The 18744-nt window shown below is 39.9% G+C and overlaps 1 protein-coding gene across 1 annotated transcript in view; it reads right to left on the bottom strand.

Annotated features, from left to right (window-relative positions):
* Positions 1 to 16437, bottom strand: part of LOC128657011 (uncharacterized) — a 43451-nt gene extending 27014 nt beyond the window's left edge. The window contains exons 1-7 of the mRNA XM_053711234.1: positions 16415 to 16437; positions 16248 to 16309; positions 16077 to 16169; positions 13022 to 13149; positions 12793 to 12936; positions 2487 to 2570; positions 2220 to 2387 (exon numbers count right to left, since the gene is read on the bottom strand). Coding sequence (XP_053567209.1) covers positions 2220 to 2387; positions 2487 to 2570; positions 12793 to 12936; positions 13022 to 13149; positions 16077 to 16169; positions 16248 to 16309; positions 16415 to 16437 — 702 coding nt within the window. The remainder of the gene's footprint in view (positions 1 to 2219; positions 2388 to 2486; positions 2571 to 12792; positions 12937 to 13021; positions 13150 to 16076; positions 16170 to 16247; positions 16310 to 16414) is intronic.
* Positions 16438 to 18744: the final 2307 nt, after the last annotated feature.

The raw sequence follows: 18744 nt of genomic DNA, 5'->3' as shown, positions 1-18744 counted from the left end.
GAATTAACTTTAGTTAGAACAGTGACTGGAAGTATGGGCAGAATAATCCCATGGCCACTGGACTAGGGTAGTCTACTCCGATGTAGAAGTCAGGATGTAATTCATGTTTATATTTTCTGTAACTTGTTATATACTATACAAAACTGTTGTATACCTTATTAGTTATATTCAAATGAGAAGAAAAAAAAAAATGTATGCTTCGTCCTTTGAAAAAGGGGGAAGATGTGATGAGTGGGAAGTGAAGTCACCAGATTGGGGCGGGGCTTAGGTCTGTTTGTGTCGCAGTTACTTAGTGAAATCAAAGCTACCAGATGTGCGTTTCCATGCTCTACAATAAAATAGTTGTACCATCTTGCTGTGTCCTGCATCTCATGATGAGTCTTTATATTTAAACTTTGAGTCACCAGCTCCTACTGAGCATGTGCAAGAATAAGTATGCATTTGTGAATGGCTGATGGCTGTCACATGGTACGTGTATGCATTTGTGATTGGCTGATCGCTGTCACATGGTACAGGGGGAGTGGAAAAAGGCAACTTAAAATTGTCAGCAAAAAAAAAAAAAAAAATCTACTACTCATTTGAAGTTCAGACTAAGTGCTATTGCATTGTCTTATGTTGCATTTGTTGATTATGCAAATCTGTGTCGACTGGTCCTTTAAAGGGACACTGTACCCAAAAATTCTCTTTCATGATTCAGATTGAGCATGAAAGTTTAAGCAACTTTATAATTTACTCCTATTATCATTTTTTCTTCATTCTCTTGGTATCTTTATTTGAAATGCAAGAATGTAAGTTTAGATGCCGGCCCATTTTTTGTGAACAACCTGGGTTGTCCTTGCTGATTGGTGGATAAATTCATCCACCAATAAAAAAGTGCTGTCCAGAGTACTGAAACAAACAAAAAGCTTAGATGCCTTCTATTTCAAATAATGATAGCAAGAGAACGAAGAAAAAAATAGGAGTAAATTAGAAAGTTGCTTAAAATTGCATGCTCTTTCTGAATTCCAAAAGAAAAAATTTGGGTTCAGTGTCCCTTTAAGATTTAGCACAAAATGCTACATTTAAGACAATAGATAAGTCACGTGATCAGGGGGCTGGAAGAAGGTTCCTAGATACAAGGTAATCAGAGGTAAAAAGTATAATATAACTTGTGCAAAACCAGGGAATGGATAATAAGGGATTATCTATCTTTTAAAACAAAAACAACAACAACAACTCTATGGTAGACTGTCCCTTTATCACACACGTGAGTTTGTGTGTGTACTTGTATTTGCATAACACTTAGGAGTCAAATTATCAAGCTCCATATGGAGCTTAATGCCCCTGTTTCCGCACGAGCCTTCAAGCTCACCGGAAACAGCAGTTATGAAGCAGTGGTCTAAAGACTGCTGCTCCATAACTTGTCCGCCTGTGGACATCAATCCGCCCAATCCTATATGATTGGACTGATTGACACCCCCTTCTAGCAGCCGATTGGCCGCAAATCTGCAGGGGGCGGCATTGCACAAGCATTTCTGGTGAACTGCTTGTGCAATGATAAATGACAACAGTGTATGCTGTCGGCATTTAGCGATGTGCAGTGGACATGATACCCTACATCATAACATGTCCGCTCGCACTTTCATAAATCGGCCCCAATGTGTGTAATGGCACAATGCAAAGAGGCTTCACATGCAATTCCTTTAATGATATTAACTGCCAATCAGTGTCATTGGACCTCATTAATTCTATAGGCCCTTGTGCAAAAATGGTTTGCAATTCAGTCACTCAGAAGATTATCTTGCAATCTAAAAGCAACTTTTAAAACTAAAAAGACAGTCTACTTGAAATGTTTTAGACTGGCATTTTAGCAAATTAGTGCTGACTCAAATAACATTGTGCTCACTCCCATGGAGTTATCTAAAAGGCACACATGACTGAACTAGGATAAGGGGGCAGTCTGCAGAGACTTAGATACAAGGTAATTATCATAGGTAAAAGGTGTATTAATAACTTGGTTATTCAATAGGGAATGGGTAGTAAAGGGATTATCTAAACAAATTCCGGTGTAGACTGTCCCTTTAACTAAACTTTTACACTTAATTCTTCAATTTAAATACATTTCAAATGCATCTACGTCTTTAATTTGAATACATCATAGTATTTACAGTTAATGTCCCTTTAAGTGTTTATTCCACATAAAAACTATGCCTTATATTGCAGAGGCCTCAGCTACTTGCATTTTGATACTGTATTTCAGTGGCATTATACGGAGCTCTCAGCAGAATTCTTGCTTCTGTGGTATTTATGCCATAGCCCATGTCGTTTGCGTTTTTGACCAACATTGCTTTTCGTGAGGATGTAAGATGGAAAACCACTTGCCAGATTGACATGAGTCCAGAAACTGCCTACAAATAAAATAATTTTATGTAAATATGTACTACAAAATAAACTTAAGCCAAGGACAGCCTGATTCATTCAATGCCTGACAGAACAAATTATCTCACATCTGGAAAGGCAGCAGCCCAGTCAGCAGGTTCTTCTGGGAAACCACTCTCCGCTATCTGTGGGATTTTTCGCCGTACAGATACCTGGAGAAAAAAAAAAAAAAAAAAAAAAATATATTAGATTTTGAAATGTCATTGGAAGCATTAAGAATCTGATTTTTTTTTAATTTGCTATTCAAAGTGATTGAAAGATCAAAAGGAAATGTGCATGAATAAGGTTCAATTTGATCTAAACATTTGTTATGTACTGTACTTCCATTAGCAAAAATTTTTTTTTTTTAGCAGAACACACTTATGCTGTGACGGCAGGTGCACCAGTAATCAAAAACCACACTGCATTATATTTAATTAAAAAGCAACATTCTGTAGCGCTGTACATGGGTACAAATTGTTTAAATAAAATGATACAAAACTTGTAAGAGACAAGACAACATTTGACAAACAAGTAGTGGGAATTGAGGGGCCATTTCCATGGGAATTTACAATCTAGAAGGGTAGGAGGGTGAGAAACAGGGAGGTGAAGACCGCAATGGTGAGAATGTTAATACAGAGCAAGGTCATGGTAATTATTAGGCAAGTTGAATTCATTGGTTACTGAGAGAGCATTTAAAAGAAGGCAGATTAGGGGAAGTCTGACAGCATGAGAGTGGTCCAGCAGGTAGGTGCCGCACAAGAGAAGTCCTGCAGTCTAGCATAAGGTAGGGATATTGAAGATGCAAGGAGCAGATCATTGTAGGATCTTAGTGGGCAGGCTGGAGTATATTTGTTGATTACTGAGGATAGATAGTGGGGAGCAGCGTTAAGGGCTTTGTAGGTCAGGGTGAGAATTGTAAATTTAATTCTGCTGTGAATGACAGACTGGATACCTTTACATGTCCTATCATGAAATAAAATGTTAATAACTTTCTAATTTTCTTCTTTATGTTGCTGAAAAGCAGGGACAAACTCAGGAGTGTGCATGAAGTACTTTATGGAAGCAATTTTGCAAGAGCGCTAGATCACAACTAGGGTTGCCCCGTTTTCCTGAACACTTGTTATATATGCTGCAAGGTGTGCAGAGGGGAGCATGAATAGTGCTGTTCAGTGTCAACATTTGTGTGCTGTCTAGGGTGAAATTTCATGTTCCTACCTGCACACCCTGCAGCATGTATAACTTATAAGTCTCCAGGAAAACCATGGCTGAGGAGCCAAACCTAACGGCAACACCATTTTCCTTCCATGTAGTGATCCAGAAACCTAACTAGGTATCTTTCCAAAAGACACCACCATTGACAGACAATACAAACCACCACCAGCCAAGCTCGAATACTGGTGCATGGGCCCCTCACAGCATATTTTCATTTGCTGCTGATTAACCAAAGTTTGATAGAAGCATTTTTGCCAATTATAGTATATTGCAAAAATTATTCTATTACAATGCAAACTCATTCATGAACATTTCAATCTTGACCTTTCTTTTAATTTAAATCTCATCAACAAAGTCAGGGGGAAAAAAAACAAAAACTATTTAATTCTCTGTAAAGTGATCAATTGTGAGTAGTCAAACTAATGTTTTTTTCCTGCCGTTCCTATAGTTAAATGAAATTTTTTTTGGCCCCTAGAGATGCATTTGACCATGCAAAAGTCTACACCGATTACTTGATCAGTGTAGGTGGTGATTTTGTATCAGGGTTAGAACTACCATTGTTGAAGCAGGTGCGGTGGCACCAGGGACCAAATGCTGGAGGGCCCCATAGCAGTCAGTCTATACATTGGTGTGACCAGAATGTGTACAATCCTAATGCAGGGGAGGCTTTTATTAGAGCAGGTTTCAGGTCCATCTCAAAATATTATACAGAGCAGCATGTATATTATTGCCTACTACTGAGTTACCTTTAGGGACCCCAAATACATTTTTTGCACCATGGTCCTCTGTTGAGAAGGTCAGCTACTGATTTATATGAATGCACAGATTACATGCACTTTGATTTCTCTTTAATAATCACTTTAAGCCAATCAGAAGGTGCTAGTGATTAAAATCTATTAACACTGCTGTACAGCAAAAGAAAGCTTTTTTTTTTTAAAGATTTTTTACTCATTTTCAAACTTTTGAAACAATGAGGGACACGCAGGTCCCAATCGCATACATCGAAAGTAAACAAATATGCAGTTATGAATTGGACCAGAGGTCCCAAGGTAAATACAGCAATAAGAAAAAACAAGAATAAGCAGAACAAAATACAGGATGGTCTCCCCTAGTGTAGAAACAACAGTTCACATCAAAATGAATACAAGTGGGGGACCATAAAGTAACCAATACAACACCTCACGTGTCCTGAAACCAGAACATGAACCAGAGGGAGAGGAGGGGGGGGGGGGGGGGGGAAAAAACAAACAAAAAAAAACAAATCGAGAGAGGAGCAGGGCGAGATGTAGGCAGTTCAGAGAGTAACAGGCAAAAGGCTTTAGGTCATGACAGGTGGGTGCCAGGAAGTGTCAAACTTGTCTTTCCAGTCGGCCCAAGCAAGTTCAAATAAGTCCAGTTTATTTAAGTCATAGTATATAGTCTTTTCCATGGTGTAAAGGAAGGCCATGGTTTTCACTATCTCGTTCCACGAAGGGGGAGAGTCTTTTTTCCAGAACCTAGCCAAATTAGTTTTAATAGAAGCTAGTAAATATATACTGAAAATGCTTTGGTGCTTGGGTAAGTCATGTAGGCCTAAATGTAACAGTGCAGTAGCCGGGCCAGGCGGAACTCGAATTCCGAAATCCATGAGGACACGAAATCCTTGAAACCATAGGAGATGAATCTTAGGGCATTCCCACCAAATGTGGAGCATAGAGCCCTGTAAACCACAATTCCTCCAGCAGAGGGGTGAAATCCTGGGTACATCTTTGACAGCCGAGAGGGGACCAGGTACCAATGGGACCTTGTAGTAGGTCTCAAACATTGTGATGCAATGAAGGGTTTTCTTTGTAAGAAGAATAGCCCTTTGCCAAGAATCTACCGAGATTTGAGAGTGCAACAAAGCATCCCAAATCAGCAAATGTGGGGCGATTTCAGGTGGAACAGACCCGTCCAGTAATCCATAGTGGATCAATAATGGCCTAACAAGTCTGCGACCCGTCTTCCAAATTGACTCCCACGGGGTGGGCTGTCGAGAGGTAGTGGGGAGGAAACCCCAGCTTCTCAGGAGACTTAATCCTGGTAATCTCAAAAAGAAGAAGCGGAGGGATAACTGTGGGGGTGCCCAAGAGAGTCAGGTCTATGAAACCGTCAGGCTGCAAAGCTGACCAGAAGTCAGAGACCTGCTTAATCCCCAGTCTGGCCCATATAGTCGGATGGGTATCTGCCAGCCCAGTAAGGAGACCAGCCACCGAAGTGGTAGATGAGGGGCGATTAACTGGCGGTGCCGGATCCTGTCCCATACCTGAAGGCATTCTGTAATGACCAGGTTATTGATACCTAGACTCCTACGACTACGCGGAGGGGTCCAAATTACATCTTTAAGCAGGATATTGTGGGGCAGGGAGGTTCAATCTCACGCCATTTGTCACAGGACTGAAGCACCCCCCATTGGGAGATGTGGGTTAGCATGGCACCCTCGTAATATTTTACCACAGAGGGAGACGCTAGACCACCTAGATGGATAGGGAATTTCAGGATTTTTTGGGCTATTCAGGGAGTCTTCCCCCGCCAAATAAACCGATATCTCACTCTGGAACTGTAGTAAGAGCTGCATGGGGACTCTAATTGGGAGGCACCTGAATAAGTAGGTGAGCTTAGGAAGGAAAGACATTTTAATAGAGGCAATACGCCCCATACATGAAATGGACTTATGATCCCAAGTGTTTTTTTAAAGATCTCAATTCTGACAGCAGGGGGACATAATTATCCTTAATCATTTTTGAAGCAATATTAGATATCTTTACACCCAGATGAGTGACCTGCTCCTGTGCCCATTTAAAGTTATAGCGTTCCTTTAACCTGTGAATATAATTGTGAGAGTAGCCCCACCAGTATATCTCCGTCTTTTGAGCGTTCAGTTTATAAAATGAGGTCGCCAAAGGTTTAAGACATCCAATAGTCTAGGGATGGCTCTACCTGGATCTGCAGTGAATATTGTGATGTCATCCGCGAATAATGCTATTTTTTGCAAAGTGCCTGAAAGCATTATCCCTGGAATGGATGAGTCGTCGCGAATATGGGCAGCCAAAGGCTCAACCGCCAGGGCAGACATCGGAGAAAGAGGACACCCCTGCCTGGTGCCATTAGAAATACTGAAGGGGTCAGACTGAAAGCCAAGGCCCCTAACAATAGCCGACAGGGTAGAGTATAACACCTGAATAGCTCTGCAGGTTGGTTGGGGAAAATTAAAAGCTGAGGGTTTCCCACAAGTAAGACCAGCGGACTATCAAAAGCCTTCTCGGCATCCAGAGAGATAACCGAGAAAGGCCTCTATTCTGGTAGACTCACAAACAATATTAACAAGCCACCTTGTATTGTCAGGCCCCTCACGCTTATGAATGAACCCTACTTGGTCAGGGCCTATAAGGTGCGGGAGAAGCTTGCCGATACGGTTAGCAAGAATTTTAAAATATATTTTCATGTCGATCAAAGAAATTGGCCTATAGCTTGCGCAGGAGGAAGGGTCTTTTTCAGGTTTAGGTAAGGTAATTATGGCAGCATTTAAGAATTCCTCTCTCATGGAGCCCTCTTTACTCGCTAAGACAAAAAACCTCTGCAGATAGGGGGATAGTTCATTAGCAAACACCTTGTAAAATTGGGCAGAGAAACCATCAGGTCCGGGGGCCTTAAAGGGCTTTAGATTTTTTTATTGTTTGTTTAATCTCTACCAAAGATAGAGGGGCTGTAAGTGAGTCTTGTTGCTCGGTTGTAAGCGTGGGAAGGTTGGCTGAAGATAAGAAGTTTGATATCTTGACTAGTAGTGGGGGTAGGAGTCTGAGTTTTTATTATATAAATTGGAATAGAAGGCAGCAAAACATTCACCAATTTGAGAGGATTTCTTATGCGGTTTGCCGTTGTAGTTAATCTGGGAAATGCGGGAAGTGCTATATTTATGCCCGAGTCTGTTTGCGAGCATGGTATCAGGTCTATTACCTTTGTAGTAGTATAGTTGATTTAATTTGCTGAGGTTGTTTTGTGTACGGCGTAACTAAGTTACGAATGTGCTCCTTAACTGTAGTAATTTGAGCTGCCACGTCTAAGCTGATGGAAGAGCGATTAAGGGATTCTAGGGATCTAAGTTTCTTGTGTGCCTGTACAAGAGTAAGGCCTGCTAGCTTTCTCAAATGACTCCGTTTGCGGATAATAAGGCCCCTGACTGTTGCCTTAATCGCGCCCCAGAGAATATCATCTGAGGTCTGGCCGTTGTTGTTACAGACCAGCAATTCAACCAGGTCCTGTCTCAGTTCTTCTCTGAATGGGATATCAGCCAGTATGTGTCTAGGAAGGCACCAAGTGGATTTAGATGGTAGTTTATCCGAGGGGAATAGGTCTGCCATTACTAGATCATGGTCTGACCAGGAGCTGAGTGGGATGCTAGAACGGGAGACTGAATCCTAGGATCCTGCCTGGCAGAAAATGTAGTCCAGTCGAGAATAAGTTTTGTGGGGATGAGAGTAGTGGGTAAAGTCCCTGTCATTAGGATGTAGACTTCTCCAAATGTCAAAGGACCCGTATTGTGTCATTACTGTCCTGAATTGGGCAGATGTATATGCCTTTTGTGAATGTTTACTGCTAGTGTTTAGCTGCTTGCGGTCAAGTTCTGGCTCCCATGTCATGTTAATGTCACCAGCAATCAAGACCCTCCCTTGCTTAATCTTATCTAGTGTCTGTAGAATAGTGTGGAGACATGCAGGCTGCCGGGAATTAGGGAGATGAGACCAATGTATGAAGAACATGGTCCAGTCTGCAAATCAGAATTGTATATCTGGCTTGGGGGTCAGTAACTACGTGAATTTGCTCATAGGCGATCCTGTTAGAGTAAAATGGCCGTGCCTCTAGCCTTCTTGGAGAAGGGTGAGTGTGGTAGGACTTCGTAGGAACGAGAGTGAAAATATTGGGGGGCGCCTGTCTGCCAATGAGTCTCCTGCAGGAAAACTACGTCTGGATTGTGGAATTAGAGTTCACGGGACAAAAGACTCCTTTTAAAAGGGGAATTAAGACCCCTTACATTGTGTGCGAGTACTTTTAAACAGTGCGCCATCTCACAAGTCAGGCCTAGGGAAGGGGAAGAGGATGGAAAACGGGGGAAAAAAAGTTAGGGAGAGGGATTAGGACAAGAAATCAGCTCTAAGGTGTTGTATTAGAAAATGAGGTGAAAATAGTTCACCTAATTGGAACCCTGGCGTGGGCTACCTATGTGGGGGGGGGGGAGCTATGAGAAAAGTATACAGAGAGAGAGCCGAAGCCATCGGCCCCTCTATGCACAGAGGAAGGAGAACATGTAAATGTATAGACAAATATTAAACCTGTGAGAACATTGACAAGTATGTGTGGACAGCAACAACAAGTCTAAGTAAAATGCAAAACATCCATTCTAGACAAGCGTACCAAAAAAACTTAGTGTGATAAAACAGTGCATGTACCATCTAGAAAGTGAAGGTAGTATCACGCCTACCCAATTAGAGGCAAATGACCTGTGCTGGGTTAGCCTCATAAAATATTAGAAGCGTGTATAAACTCTAATAGTGCAAGTATGAACTTAAAAAAAGCTAATAACATTAACAATAGTCCAAGCGGGGACCACAGAGGGTCCAACACAGAAGTACCTCGTTAGCTGTGGGGCCACCCTTTAGGGGCGGACCCTACGTTAAGGCATGATGACTGATAAGTTTTTACTGACCAATGATGCCTCACTTTCAGGAAGAGGGGTCTTGAAGACCCTGAGAGTCCTGCATTTGTCTCTTGGAGCGCTGGTCCTTAGCGGTCCATTCAGGGGCCGTGGCTCTCAATTTTGCCCTACTGGGAGCGAGTTCCGTTGTATCACCTTTGGTGATACCCACTGTGCCAGCAATGCGGTGCCCTGGGCCAGTGAGTAGATTATATGGGTTTGATTGTCCCTTGAGATGAGCAGCTTGGACAGGTAACCCCATCTATAACATATGCCAGCTTTTCTGAGGGCCAGTGTGACTGGCTGGTATTGCCTTCTGAATTGCAAGGCGTGGGCCGACAAATCAGGAAGAAGTTGAATGGCTTGAAATTTTTCTGGTAACCGAGGCTTGCGAAAGGCAGCCTGCATCAGCTTGTCTTTGAAGAGAAAGCTGTGAAAACAGACTATAACGTCTCTTGGTTTCTCTTGTGAGACAGACCTTGGGCGTAGTGCTCTGTGCGCTCTTTCCATAGTATTGGTGAGACCTTCCATGGGACCCAACAAACTGTCAAATAGCTCCTGAAGAAAGCCTTGCAGGTCTGCTGATGCAATGTCTTCTGGTATACCCCGAAATCTGATGTTTCTGCGGGCCCGATCTTTGACATCCGCCAGCTTAAACTCTAGCTGACTCAGCTGATCTGACAGCGATTCAGAGTAGGCCAAAAGGTTTGATTGGTCTGTGGCGATATCATCCTGCCGTCTTTCCAGGGAGTCCACCTGTTCTCCAATTTCCTAAATATCTTTTTTGAGCTCAGCATGGCTTTTTTTAATTTCTTTTGTGATGAAGCGGGTCTGGCTAGCTAACATCTTTTGAAGAGTGTCCTCAGTAATGAAGTGCTGGGACCTGGGGTTTTACATAGCTTCATGCTGAGAGCCATCCCCCAGGGAGATTCTGACCCACTCAGGCCGTCATTGGAGTCATCTTCCAGCTTCTTACGCGGCAGGGAGAAGTGATCTAGCAACGTTTTCTTCACTGATCCAGGTGTTTTTGTGTTTCGCCTGGCCGTATGAGACATTTTGAACTAGTGGCAAAGAGAAAGTCAATGGAGTAAATGCTGACACAGGACAGGTCAGGAGATGGAGGCACCAGAGATTGTTACAAAAATAAGAACATGAGCAAAGAATCACATTAAGCAGCACATAAAGAGGGGCCCAGAGGGCCTGCCCAACCCCTACATGGCGGCCACCGTGCTAGAGATTAAATGTCCTCAGGCCCAGTTTGTAAAAAGGAAAGCCTCCACCGGAGGGCGGGGGCCAGCGAGACCCCCCCAGACAGGTCAAATGCAAACTCACCTCAAGCTGCAGATGAGAACCAAGATTAAGTTTGGAGGTAAGTCTCCTTCTGGCCCGGGAACAGGGGATACAACCTTGCGGAAGGGAAAAAGGGGAAGGGGAAGTGACCAGTGACCAGCCCAGACAAGCTGGGCCAGAAAAGGGGGGCCAGCCGGGGGTCACCCACGAGATATACAATCAGAGTCCTTGCCCTAGGCAGGGTAAATGGTGCACCACCTGCAGTGATCGAGCAAAACCTTCTTGGTAAATTAATTATACTGGTTGCTGCACTTAAAGGCCCACGGTTACAATAGATCAATTAAATGGGCTGAGTATACAGTAAAGACAAATTCAGTAGTAGCCTAAGGGAGCCTCAGTAGTTATGACCTTAGAATATACAGACCTCTGAGGAGAAGCTTAGGTTAGTTTGTTCAGACAGGCGAAAAAGTGGGGAGAGTGTAGTGGGTCTGCTTAGGACAAGTAATATTAAGAAGGTTGGTGTTATGTAAGTTCTATATGGTAGCACCTGTGAGAGAAAATGCAAAATGAAGCTAGGTGTAGGAGTGAGGCGTGGGGATGCTCAAGGCCGTTTAGCGATAAGGAGAGAGCGTGGTGCAATGTTAAATGAGAAGGGGCTTAGATCAGATTAGTGGTGTAAGTGTATAGTGGAGGATATATATGCGGTCTATTCTGGACAGGTAGAGCTAATTAGTTATAGGCAGCACTAGTATTGTGTAGACAGAGGAAGGTACCTGTAAAAGAGAATGGGTTAAAACAACAACAACAACAACACTACACTCTGAAAGCAAGGTTCAGAGACACCTGAGCTGGCGCAGCAGCTTTTTCCTGGGGTTATGTATCCTGGAGGCCCTTATTAGGCTAACCTGGGAGAGAAAGGACATCCCCAATAAGACCTTGCAGACTTCAGGGGCTAGTGACAAGGTATATTGAGTCTTGTCAGACAGTTCAGTTCATGTGGCAGGCTGAAGGGTTTGAGGCAGTCCTGTTCATGTAGCAGGCAGTAAAACCCGTAAAGAACAAATCAGGGGGCACCAACTACTTGGCAGAGAAGCAGGGTTCCAAAAAGGGGCAGCAAACATCTAGGGCAGTACAGCCCGAGGTAACCCCAGCAAACAGGGTAATAATGAGCTTCACTGGCACTTGAAATAAGGCGTTAGGCCTAGAGGTCAGGCCTCCCTTGGATAGTATCTAGCTTCTGTAGTGGCGAAAGCTTTTATATAGGTCAGCATACTAAAGAGTGTCCCAAGCCAGCCGGGGTTACAGCTTTACCTCTTTTCTAACTTGCTACAGAAAAACAATTCTAAAGAGGCTTTTCACAGGTTGTCGCTGGGCAGCAAAACAATTTAAATTTTACTAACAAGATGTCTTTATTAATTGCTTTTAAAAACACAATTTCCCTTTAAAAACAAAACAAAAAACGCAAAAGTCAAAATTAAAAAACGGTCATGGTTCAAATAGCATGCAATATTGAGACTTTCCCCATTTACTCCAATTAAATTTACTTTGTTTAATGTTGAAAAGCATACATAGGTAGGCTCTGTAGCAGCAATGTACTACTTGGAGCTAGTTTATGAATGGTGGTTACAAATATCCCTCTTGTCATTGGCTCACCATATGTGTTCAGTCATCTCTCATTAATGCAATGCTGCTGTGGACCTGATTTTATCTATTTAACTCATTCAGGGGTTAAAAAGTTAGATGCAAGCAATAGTGCAAAAAAGGTTCTAATTCCCAAATGTTCTCTTTTACAATTCAGTTAAGAGCATACACATTTAATCAACTTTGTAATTTCCTCCCATTAACTTTTCTTGGTTATTTGTATCTTATTGAAAAGGCAGGAATGTAAGCTTAGAGAGCCATCCCATTTTTTGTTCAGTACCCTGGGTAGCGCTCACTGTAGCCAATCAGCATGCTCTACCCAGAGTGCTAAACCAAAAATGGGCTGGCTCCCTAAACATGTAAAGACACCAAGAGAACGAATAAAAAAAACAGGAGTAAATTAGATAGTTTCCTAAAATTGCATGCTCTATTTGAATTATAAAATAAAACAATTTGGTTTCATATCTCTTTAAACATATTTTCTTTGTGCATGTATGCATCTTTAAAAAGGTAAAGTGCAAAAAGAATCAACGCTTTACCTCCATGTAGTTGGCTTCACAGACAATCTCTCTGGCATCCCAGACATAAGGACAAGTGGCTGTTCTGGTATAACTCAGGGCTTTACTGTTGTCCGTGCTAGGTGCTATATCAATCCTTATGGTTGCAGTGAAATTAGAGTTGTCCTAAAAAGTGCAATGGTTATAAAAGTCAATGAATTTGAATGGATACAGACTGTGGTCTAGCAAAGTAGCATTAAAAGTAACTTACTGAAATCTCAGTGTAGCAACTAAGCAGTGAAGCTCTAAAATTAATGTTACCCCAGAAGTCCTGTGACAATGTGTAACCGCACTGTGCTGCCACAGCAGTCGTAATCTCAATGGCTTGCCCATATTGGTCTAAAAGACAAAAAAAAAAAAAAAACACGAAAATTCTGATTAAAATTTAACCCCCCCCCCCCCCCACACACACACACACACACACACACACATTTCATTCATGGTTCAGGTAGTAATTTAAGTATTTTCCCTATTTACTACTTTTATATACTTTGCTCAACTCTTGATATCCTTTGTTGAAGGCACAGCAACGCGCTACTGGGAGCTAGCTGAACACATTGGAGCGAGCCATTGATGAGCATATGTGCAGCCACTAGTTAGCAGCTAGTTCCTGGTAGTGCATTGCTGAGCTTGAGCCTATCTAGGTATGCTTTTCAACAAAGGATACCAAGAGACCAAAACAAAGTAGATAAGCTAGTTAAAAAGGTGTATAAAACCATGCCATAGCTGAAGAAATTTGGCTACCTAATTTAAAAAGCATTAATTTGATATACTGCACAATGGTTCACAGTTAAAGCTATTTATACAAAGTAATATTTAAAGGGACAGTCAAGTCCAAAAAAAACCCTGTCATGATTCAAATAGGGCATGTAATTTTAAACAACTTTCCAATTTACTTTTATCACCAATTTTGCTTTGTGCTCTTAGTATTCTTAGTTGAAAGCTAAACCTTTACTGCCACCTCTAATCTTAATGCATTTAGATAGTTTTACCACTAGAGGGCGTTAGTTCATGTGCTTCATATAGATAACATTGAGCTCATGCAGGTGAATATACCGAGTAGTGAGCACTGATTGGCTAAAATGCAAGCGTCAAAAGAACTCAAATAAGGGGGCAGATTGCAGAGCCTTAGATGCAAGTTAATTACAGAGGTAAAATGTGTATCATAACTGTTGGTTATGCAAAACTGGGGGAATAGTTAAGAGATTATCTATCTTTTAAAACAACAAAGATTCTGGTGTTTACCGTCCCTTTAATGTTCAAAAATTTAAGTCTGGTATTATAAAAAGGTCATTGAATTTGCATATAAATTTAAAGGGACAGTCAAGTCCCAAAAAACCTCATGATTTAAATAGGGAATGTTATTTTAAAAAACTTTCCCATTTACTTTCAGCACCAATTTTGCTTTGGTCTCTTGGTATTGTTATTTGAAAGCTAAACCTAGGAGGTTCATATGCTAATTTCTTACACCTTGAAGACTGCCTCTAGTCTGAATGCATTTTGACCACTAGTGGGCATTAGTTCATGTGTTTCATATAGATAATATAGAGCTCATGCACATGAAATTAACCTGGAGTGAGCACTGATTTGCTAAAAATGAAAGTCTGTCAAAAGAACTGAAATAAGTGGGCAGTTTGCTGAAGCATAGATACAAGGTAATCAGAGGTAAACGTTATATTTCTATAACAGTGTTTATGTAAAACTGGGGAATGGGTAATAAAGGAATTATCTTTCTTTATAAACAAAAACAAAAAATGCTGGTGTTGACTGTCCCTTTAAGTGATATCACATCCTTTATTCCCCTTAGCTGCAGTGTTGTAACCAGAGGCATATTTAGGTGCTGTGCTGCTCTAGGCATTGATCAGGTTGCTACCCCCAAACTACCTATCACCAGTCATTTTAGCTCATGATTCTCAAACTTAATGAGCAGTTTACTAATTCCTGCCAGACAAAGCATACAAGAGTGATTAACGCTTCTGTGGTTCAGACTATTAAGCCATTGCTTTCTTCTAGAAGAGTGTCAGCCTTTTTATAGCAAGGACCCCATCAGATATATTTTTGCCTTAAGTACCCTCATCTGCAACATGCCAATATTAGGTTAAACAAAAATGCAGGCAGGAAGGCATAACCCTTAATGTGACAAACTAATTCTACTGAATGCAAACACAGCAAATCTTTATAAATATTAGAGAGAAAACAAAAAACAAAAACAAAAAAACCACACACATACACACTACGAACAAAACTTACAGAAAAAGCAAGCAACATATAGTTCTAAATCTTCAAAAAAAAAAAAACATACATAATATGAAGAATGTAATAATCATGTTTCCACATTTCTGCATCTATCACATATGCAGGTTTATGGCGGAACACTTGGGTGCAGAACAGTTTACCTGGCACATTAATCATGGCAGATATAGGGCCACCATGAAATATATAATCTCTATCACCCTTTCACATAACTACAGTTTACGTTGATCAATTACCTTTATGTCGCATTTGAAATAGCTGTTTTTGCCTGTTGAAACTGCCACCTATACTTTTAATACTGCAGTAGCGGGTACAGAAAAGTTATTAAGATGATGAAGCAAACCCTTCCATTGGGTTTTAGGGAGTGTTAGGTATTATTAAAATATGTATTTTTTTTTCAATGGTCAACGAAGACAGAGATAAGGTAGCCTCTATGTTTATTTATATAAAGTGATCTGTTCTCCCAGCAAGGATAGCAACAAACAAAATAAAATGTCCCACATTGCAAACTCCTAAAATACTACCTGCAAGTTTAGCTCATTTGAATGGGTTATGGTTTTAAAGAGCAAAAATAGCTATTTTAAATACAACCCCCCAAGTAACAATTCCCTATACACTCCAACTGGTATAACAAGTCATTGGAAACATAATAAGCAGAAACCAGTTTTACAGTACAACATCCCATTAAAAATGTCCTAAATACATCAAAGCTTAAAATTCTTATACATGGGTCTCTTCATATGCACTGTACTTTGTAGTACAGCATGGCACCAGTACTATTATATTAGTTGTGTTCTGTATTTAGAAGACTGAATACTTAAAATCATTTGAAAGCACTATTTAAGCCAATATAAGCTTTTTCCTCAGGAAAACAAATTAAAAAATCTCAAAACACAAACATCCATCTTTCATGCCCCTTTAATTTCTCCCTTTGGGAACTAAAAATTGCTTATTTTATAAGATAATTTAATTCCAAGCTCCTGCAGTGAATATTCTCTAATGCAGATACTCACCAATAGCTGAAAAGGTCACATGTTTATCAACAACATGCTCTGAAGACACATAGATGTTTAACAATGACCTCTCACAGCTGACCTCTAGGAAATCTTAAAGAAAAAACAAAACAAATGTAAGTGCAATATTTTTCAGTGACTTTTCCTCCACCTCTTCCTTAAAACAATTACCTGTTGATGAGCTTATTTGTGCCTGCACATTAGATGCCCAAACTCCTACAAACCACACAATCCTGAGATACAAAATACAGGATCAGATTTATTTTAATATTATACTTGACAAATATTTAGCTTTATTAATAAAATGGTTCATATATTTTGTAAATCTCAGATCTTACCCAAACAAAAGTTTACTATCCATAATCAGTGCTGGCTAACAGATTGATCCTATTTAGCAAAACCAGAACCTTCAAGGGAACTTAAAACTAGAACAACCTAAACATTACTTTAACAAGTAGACATTTTGCTAATAAACAGAACAGGTGCTGCTAACAGGAATATATATGGGGCAGCTATTTATCTAATTGACTTAATTACAAAATTGGGGTATGTCATTTTCAGATAGAATTGATATCAACAGCTCTTCAGGGAAATTAACTCTTCTTGTGTAATATCAGAATTTTTTTAAAGTGCTGCTGATTAAATTGAGATTGTTGTATATGAATAATTCAAAGTTAATATTCCTCCTAAAATATGTATATATTTTTAGATGTTACCTCTTTAATTTGACATTTTAGGAAACAACATACAATATCTAACTAAACAATTTTTTTTTTTTTTTGGATAAACTTCAGAGCTGAAAGAAGGACAATTTATAGAAAATAAAATTTATTTTAAAATGTTAGACTTAGCTGGGGGAGAGTACTTGGTAAATGTCAACCCCACACTGTGATTCTTATTTAAAAAAAAAGTAAAGTAACATCAAAATGCCTTTTTTTTTGTTAGAACCATTTTAATATACAAAATCAGGACATCTCCACTTTAACTGGCATGGGCTGGATTTTACATGAAAAATATAAACTTTTTGAAAATTTTAAAAATTCTTTTAAAAAAATTCCCCAAAAACATTTTAATAGGTTTTAAACCAACAATAGAGTTTCATCCAATATTTTTAACAGCAAATAAAGAAAACATTCTTTGATTATGAAACTTTGAAACTGTATACAAATGTGCATGAGAAATAAAAAAGGAATAGGAGTGGATTTTTTTTTAATTTGTAGAATCTTTACTAAATATTATGATATTAATTGATATATTTTTAAAAAGATCAGAAGGTGCATGATGTTTAACAATTGCAAAATAATTAGGAATTTCAAGTCTTTAAGAAGCATGAACCCCAATTTTTTTGCTGTCATTATTTAGATAGGCCATACTTTTTAATTGTGAACTTTTCTTATATTATCAAATTAGATTGTTCTTATTATATTCTTTGTTGAAGATCATATCTAGGTAGTTAGTGTGCACATGTCTGAAGCACTATATAGCAGCAATCTTGCAAAACCGCTGCCATATTATGCTCCAGACACATGCACGTTCGAAGCCTATTTGCCTGTTTTTTAAAAAAGGATACCAAGAAAACAAAGTAAATTTGATAATAGAAATACATTGGAAAGCGTCTTTAAAATTTTACACTCTATCTGAATCATCACAGAAACATTTTGGATTTCATGTCCCCTTAATCCTATCCGGTCCTATTAATTTTGACATAATGCGCCAGCAGGTCTTATTTAATTATTTAACGCAGCTCCCCTTGTACTCAGCATCATATAGAAATGTGATTCCCTTCTGCACACACATCACCCTTTATAGATGTGATCCCCCACTGCACACACAGCACCCTTTACATATATAGCATCGCTATGGATGCTGTGGGTGTGGGGGGAGTTTGCATCACTGTGAGGTGCTGTGTGTGTGGGATCACTTGGGAGTGAGTGTGGTGTTTGTGGGGAGATCGCATCTTTGTTGTGCGGCCTGGAGATCGGTGTGTGTGCTTTTGTGTGGGAGGAGTTAGCGCCAGTGGGGTTACGGTGGACCAGTGTGGCAGACTGCGTGGCGTGAGTGGGGGCGCTCTTATGTGATCTCTGTGATCATTGTAGGCTCCGCATTTTTCTGTGCCCATGTGCAAGCGGTAAAACCCTTTGTCGGATACATTCCGACATATGACCGGAAAAGGTTAAGGTATTTAAAGATATTTTTTTGAAATACCCCTTTCAAGTTTTTTTTTTTAATTGTAAATAGATATGCTACAAATTAACCCCAGATTATCACTATTGTTTTACTTCATATTTATTATTATTTTTATTTTTTACGAAGGGTCAACATATTATGCAGTGCTGTAACATTAAAGAGACAGTCTACTCCAGAATTGTTATTGTTTAAAAAGATAGATAATCCCTTTATTAACCATTCCCCTGTTTTGCATAACAAACATGGTTATAGAAATACATTTTTTACCTCTGTGATTACCTTGTATCTAAGCCTTTGCAGACTGCCCCCTTATTTCAGTTTTTTGACAGATATATATTTAGCCCAGGGGTGTCCAAACTTTTTTGGAAGAGTGCCAGATTTCATGAAGTGAACATGTGCGAGGGCCGACCATTTTGCCTGACATTCTTTGAACCATTTTAAAATAAATGCAAATTAACTATTTTATGCATGTTTATGTTTA

Source organism: Bombina bombina, chromosome 4, assembly GCF_027579735.1.
Source record: "Bombina bombina isolate aBomBom1 chromosome 4, aBomBom1.pri, whole genome shotgun sequence".
Classification (NCBI taxonomy): domain Eukaryota; kingdom Metazoa; phylum Chordata; class Amphibia; order Anura; family Bombinatoridae; genus Bombina; species Bombina bombina.
This window is presented reverse-complemented; position numbering and strand designations above follow the sequence as displayed.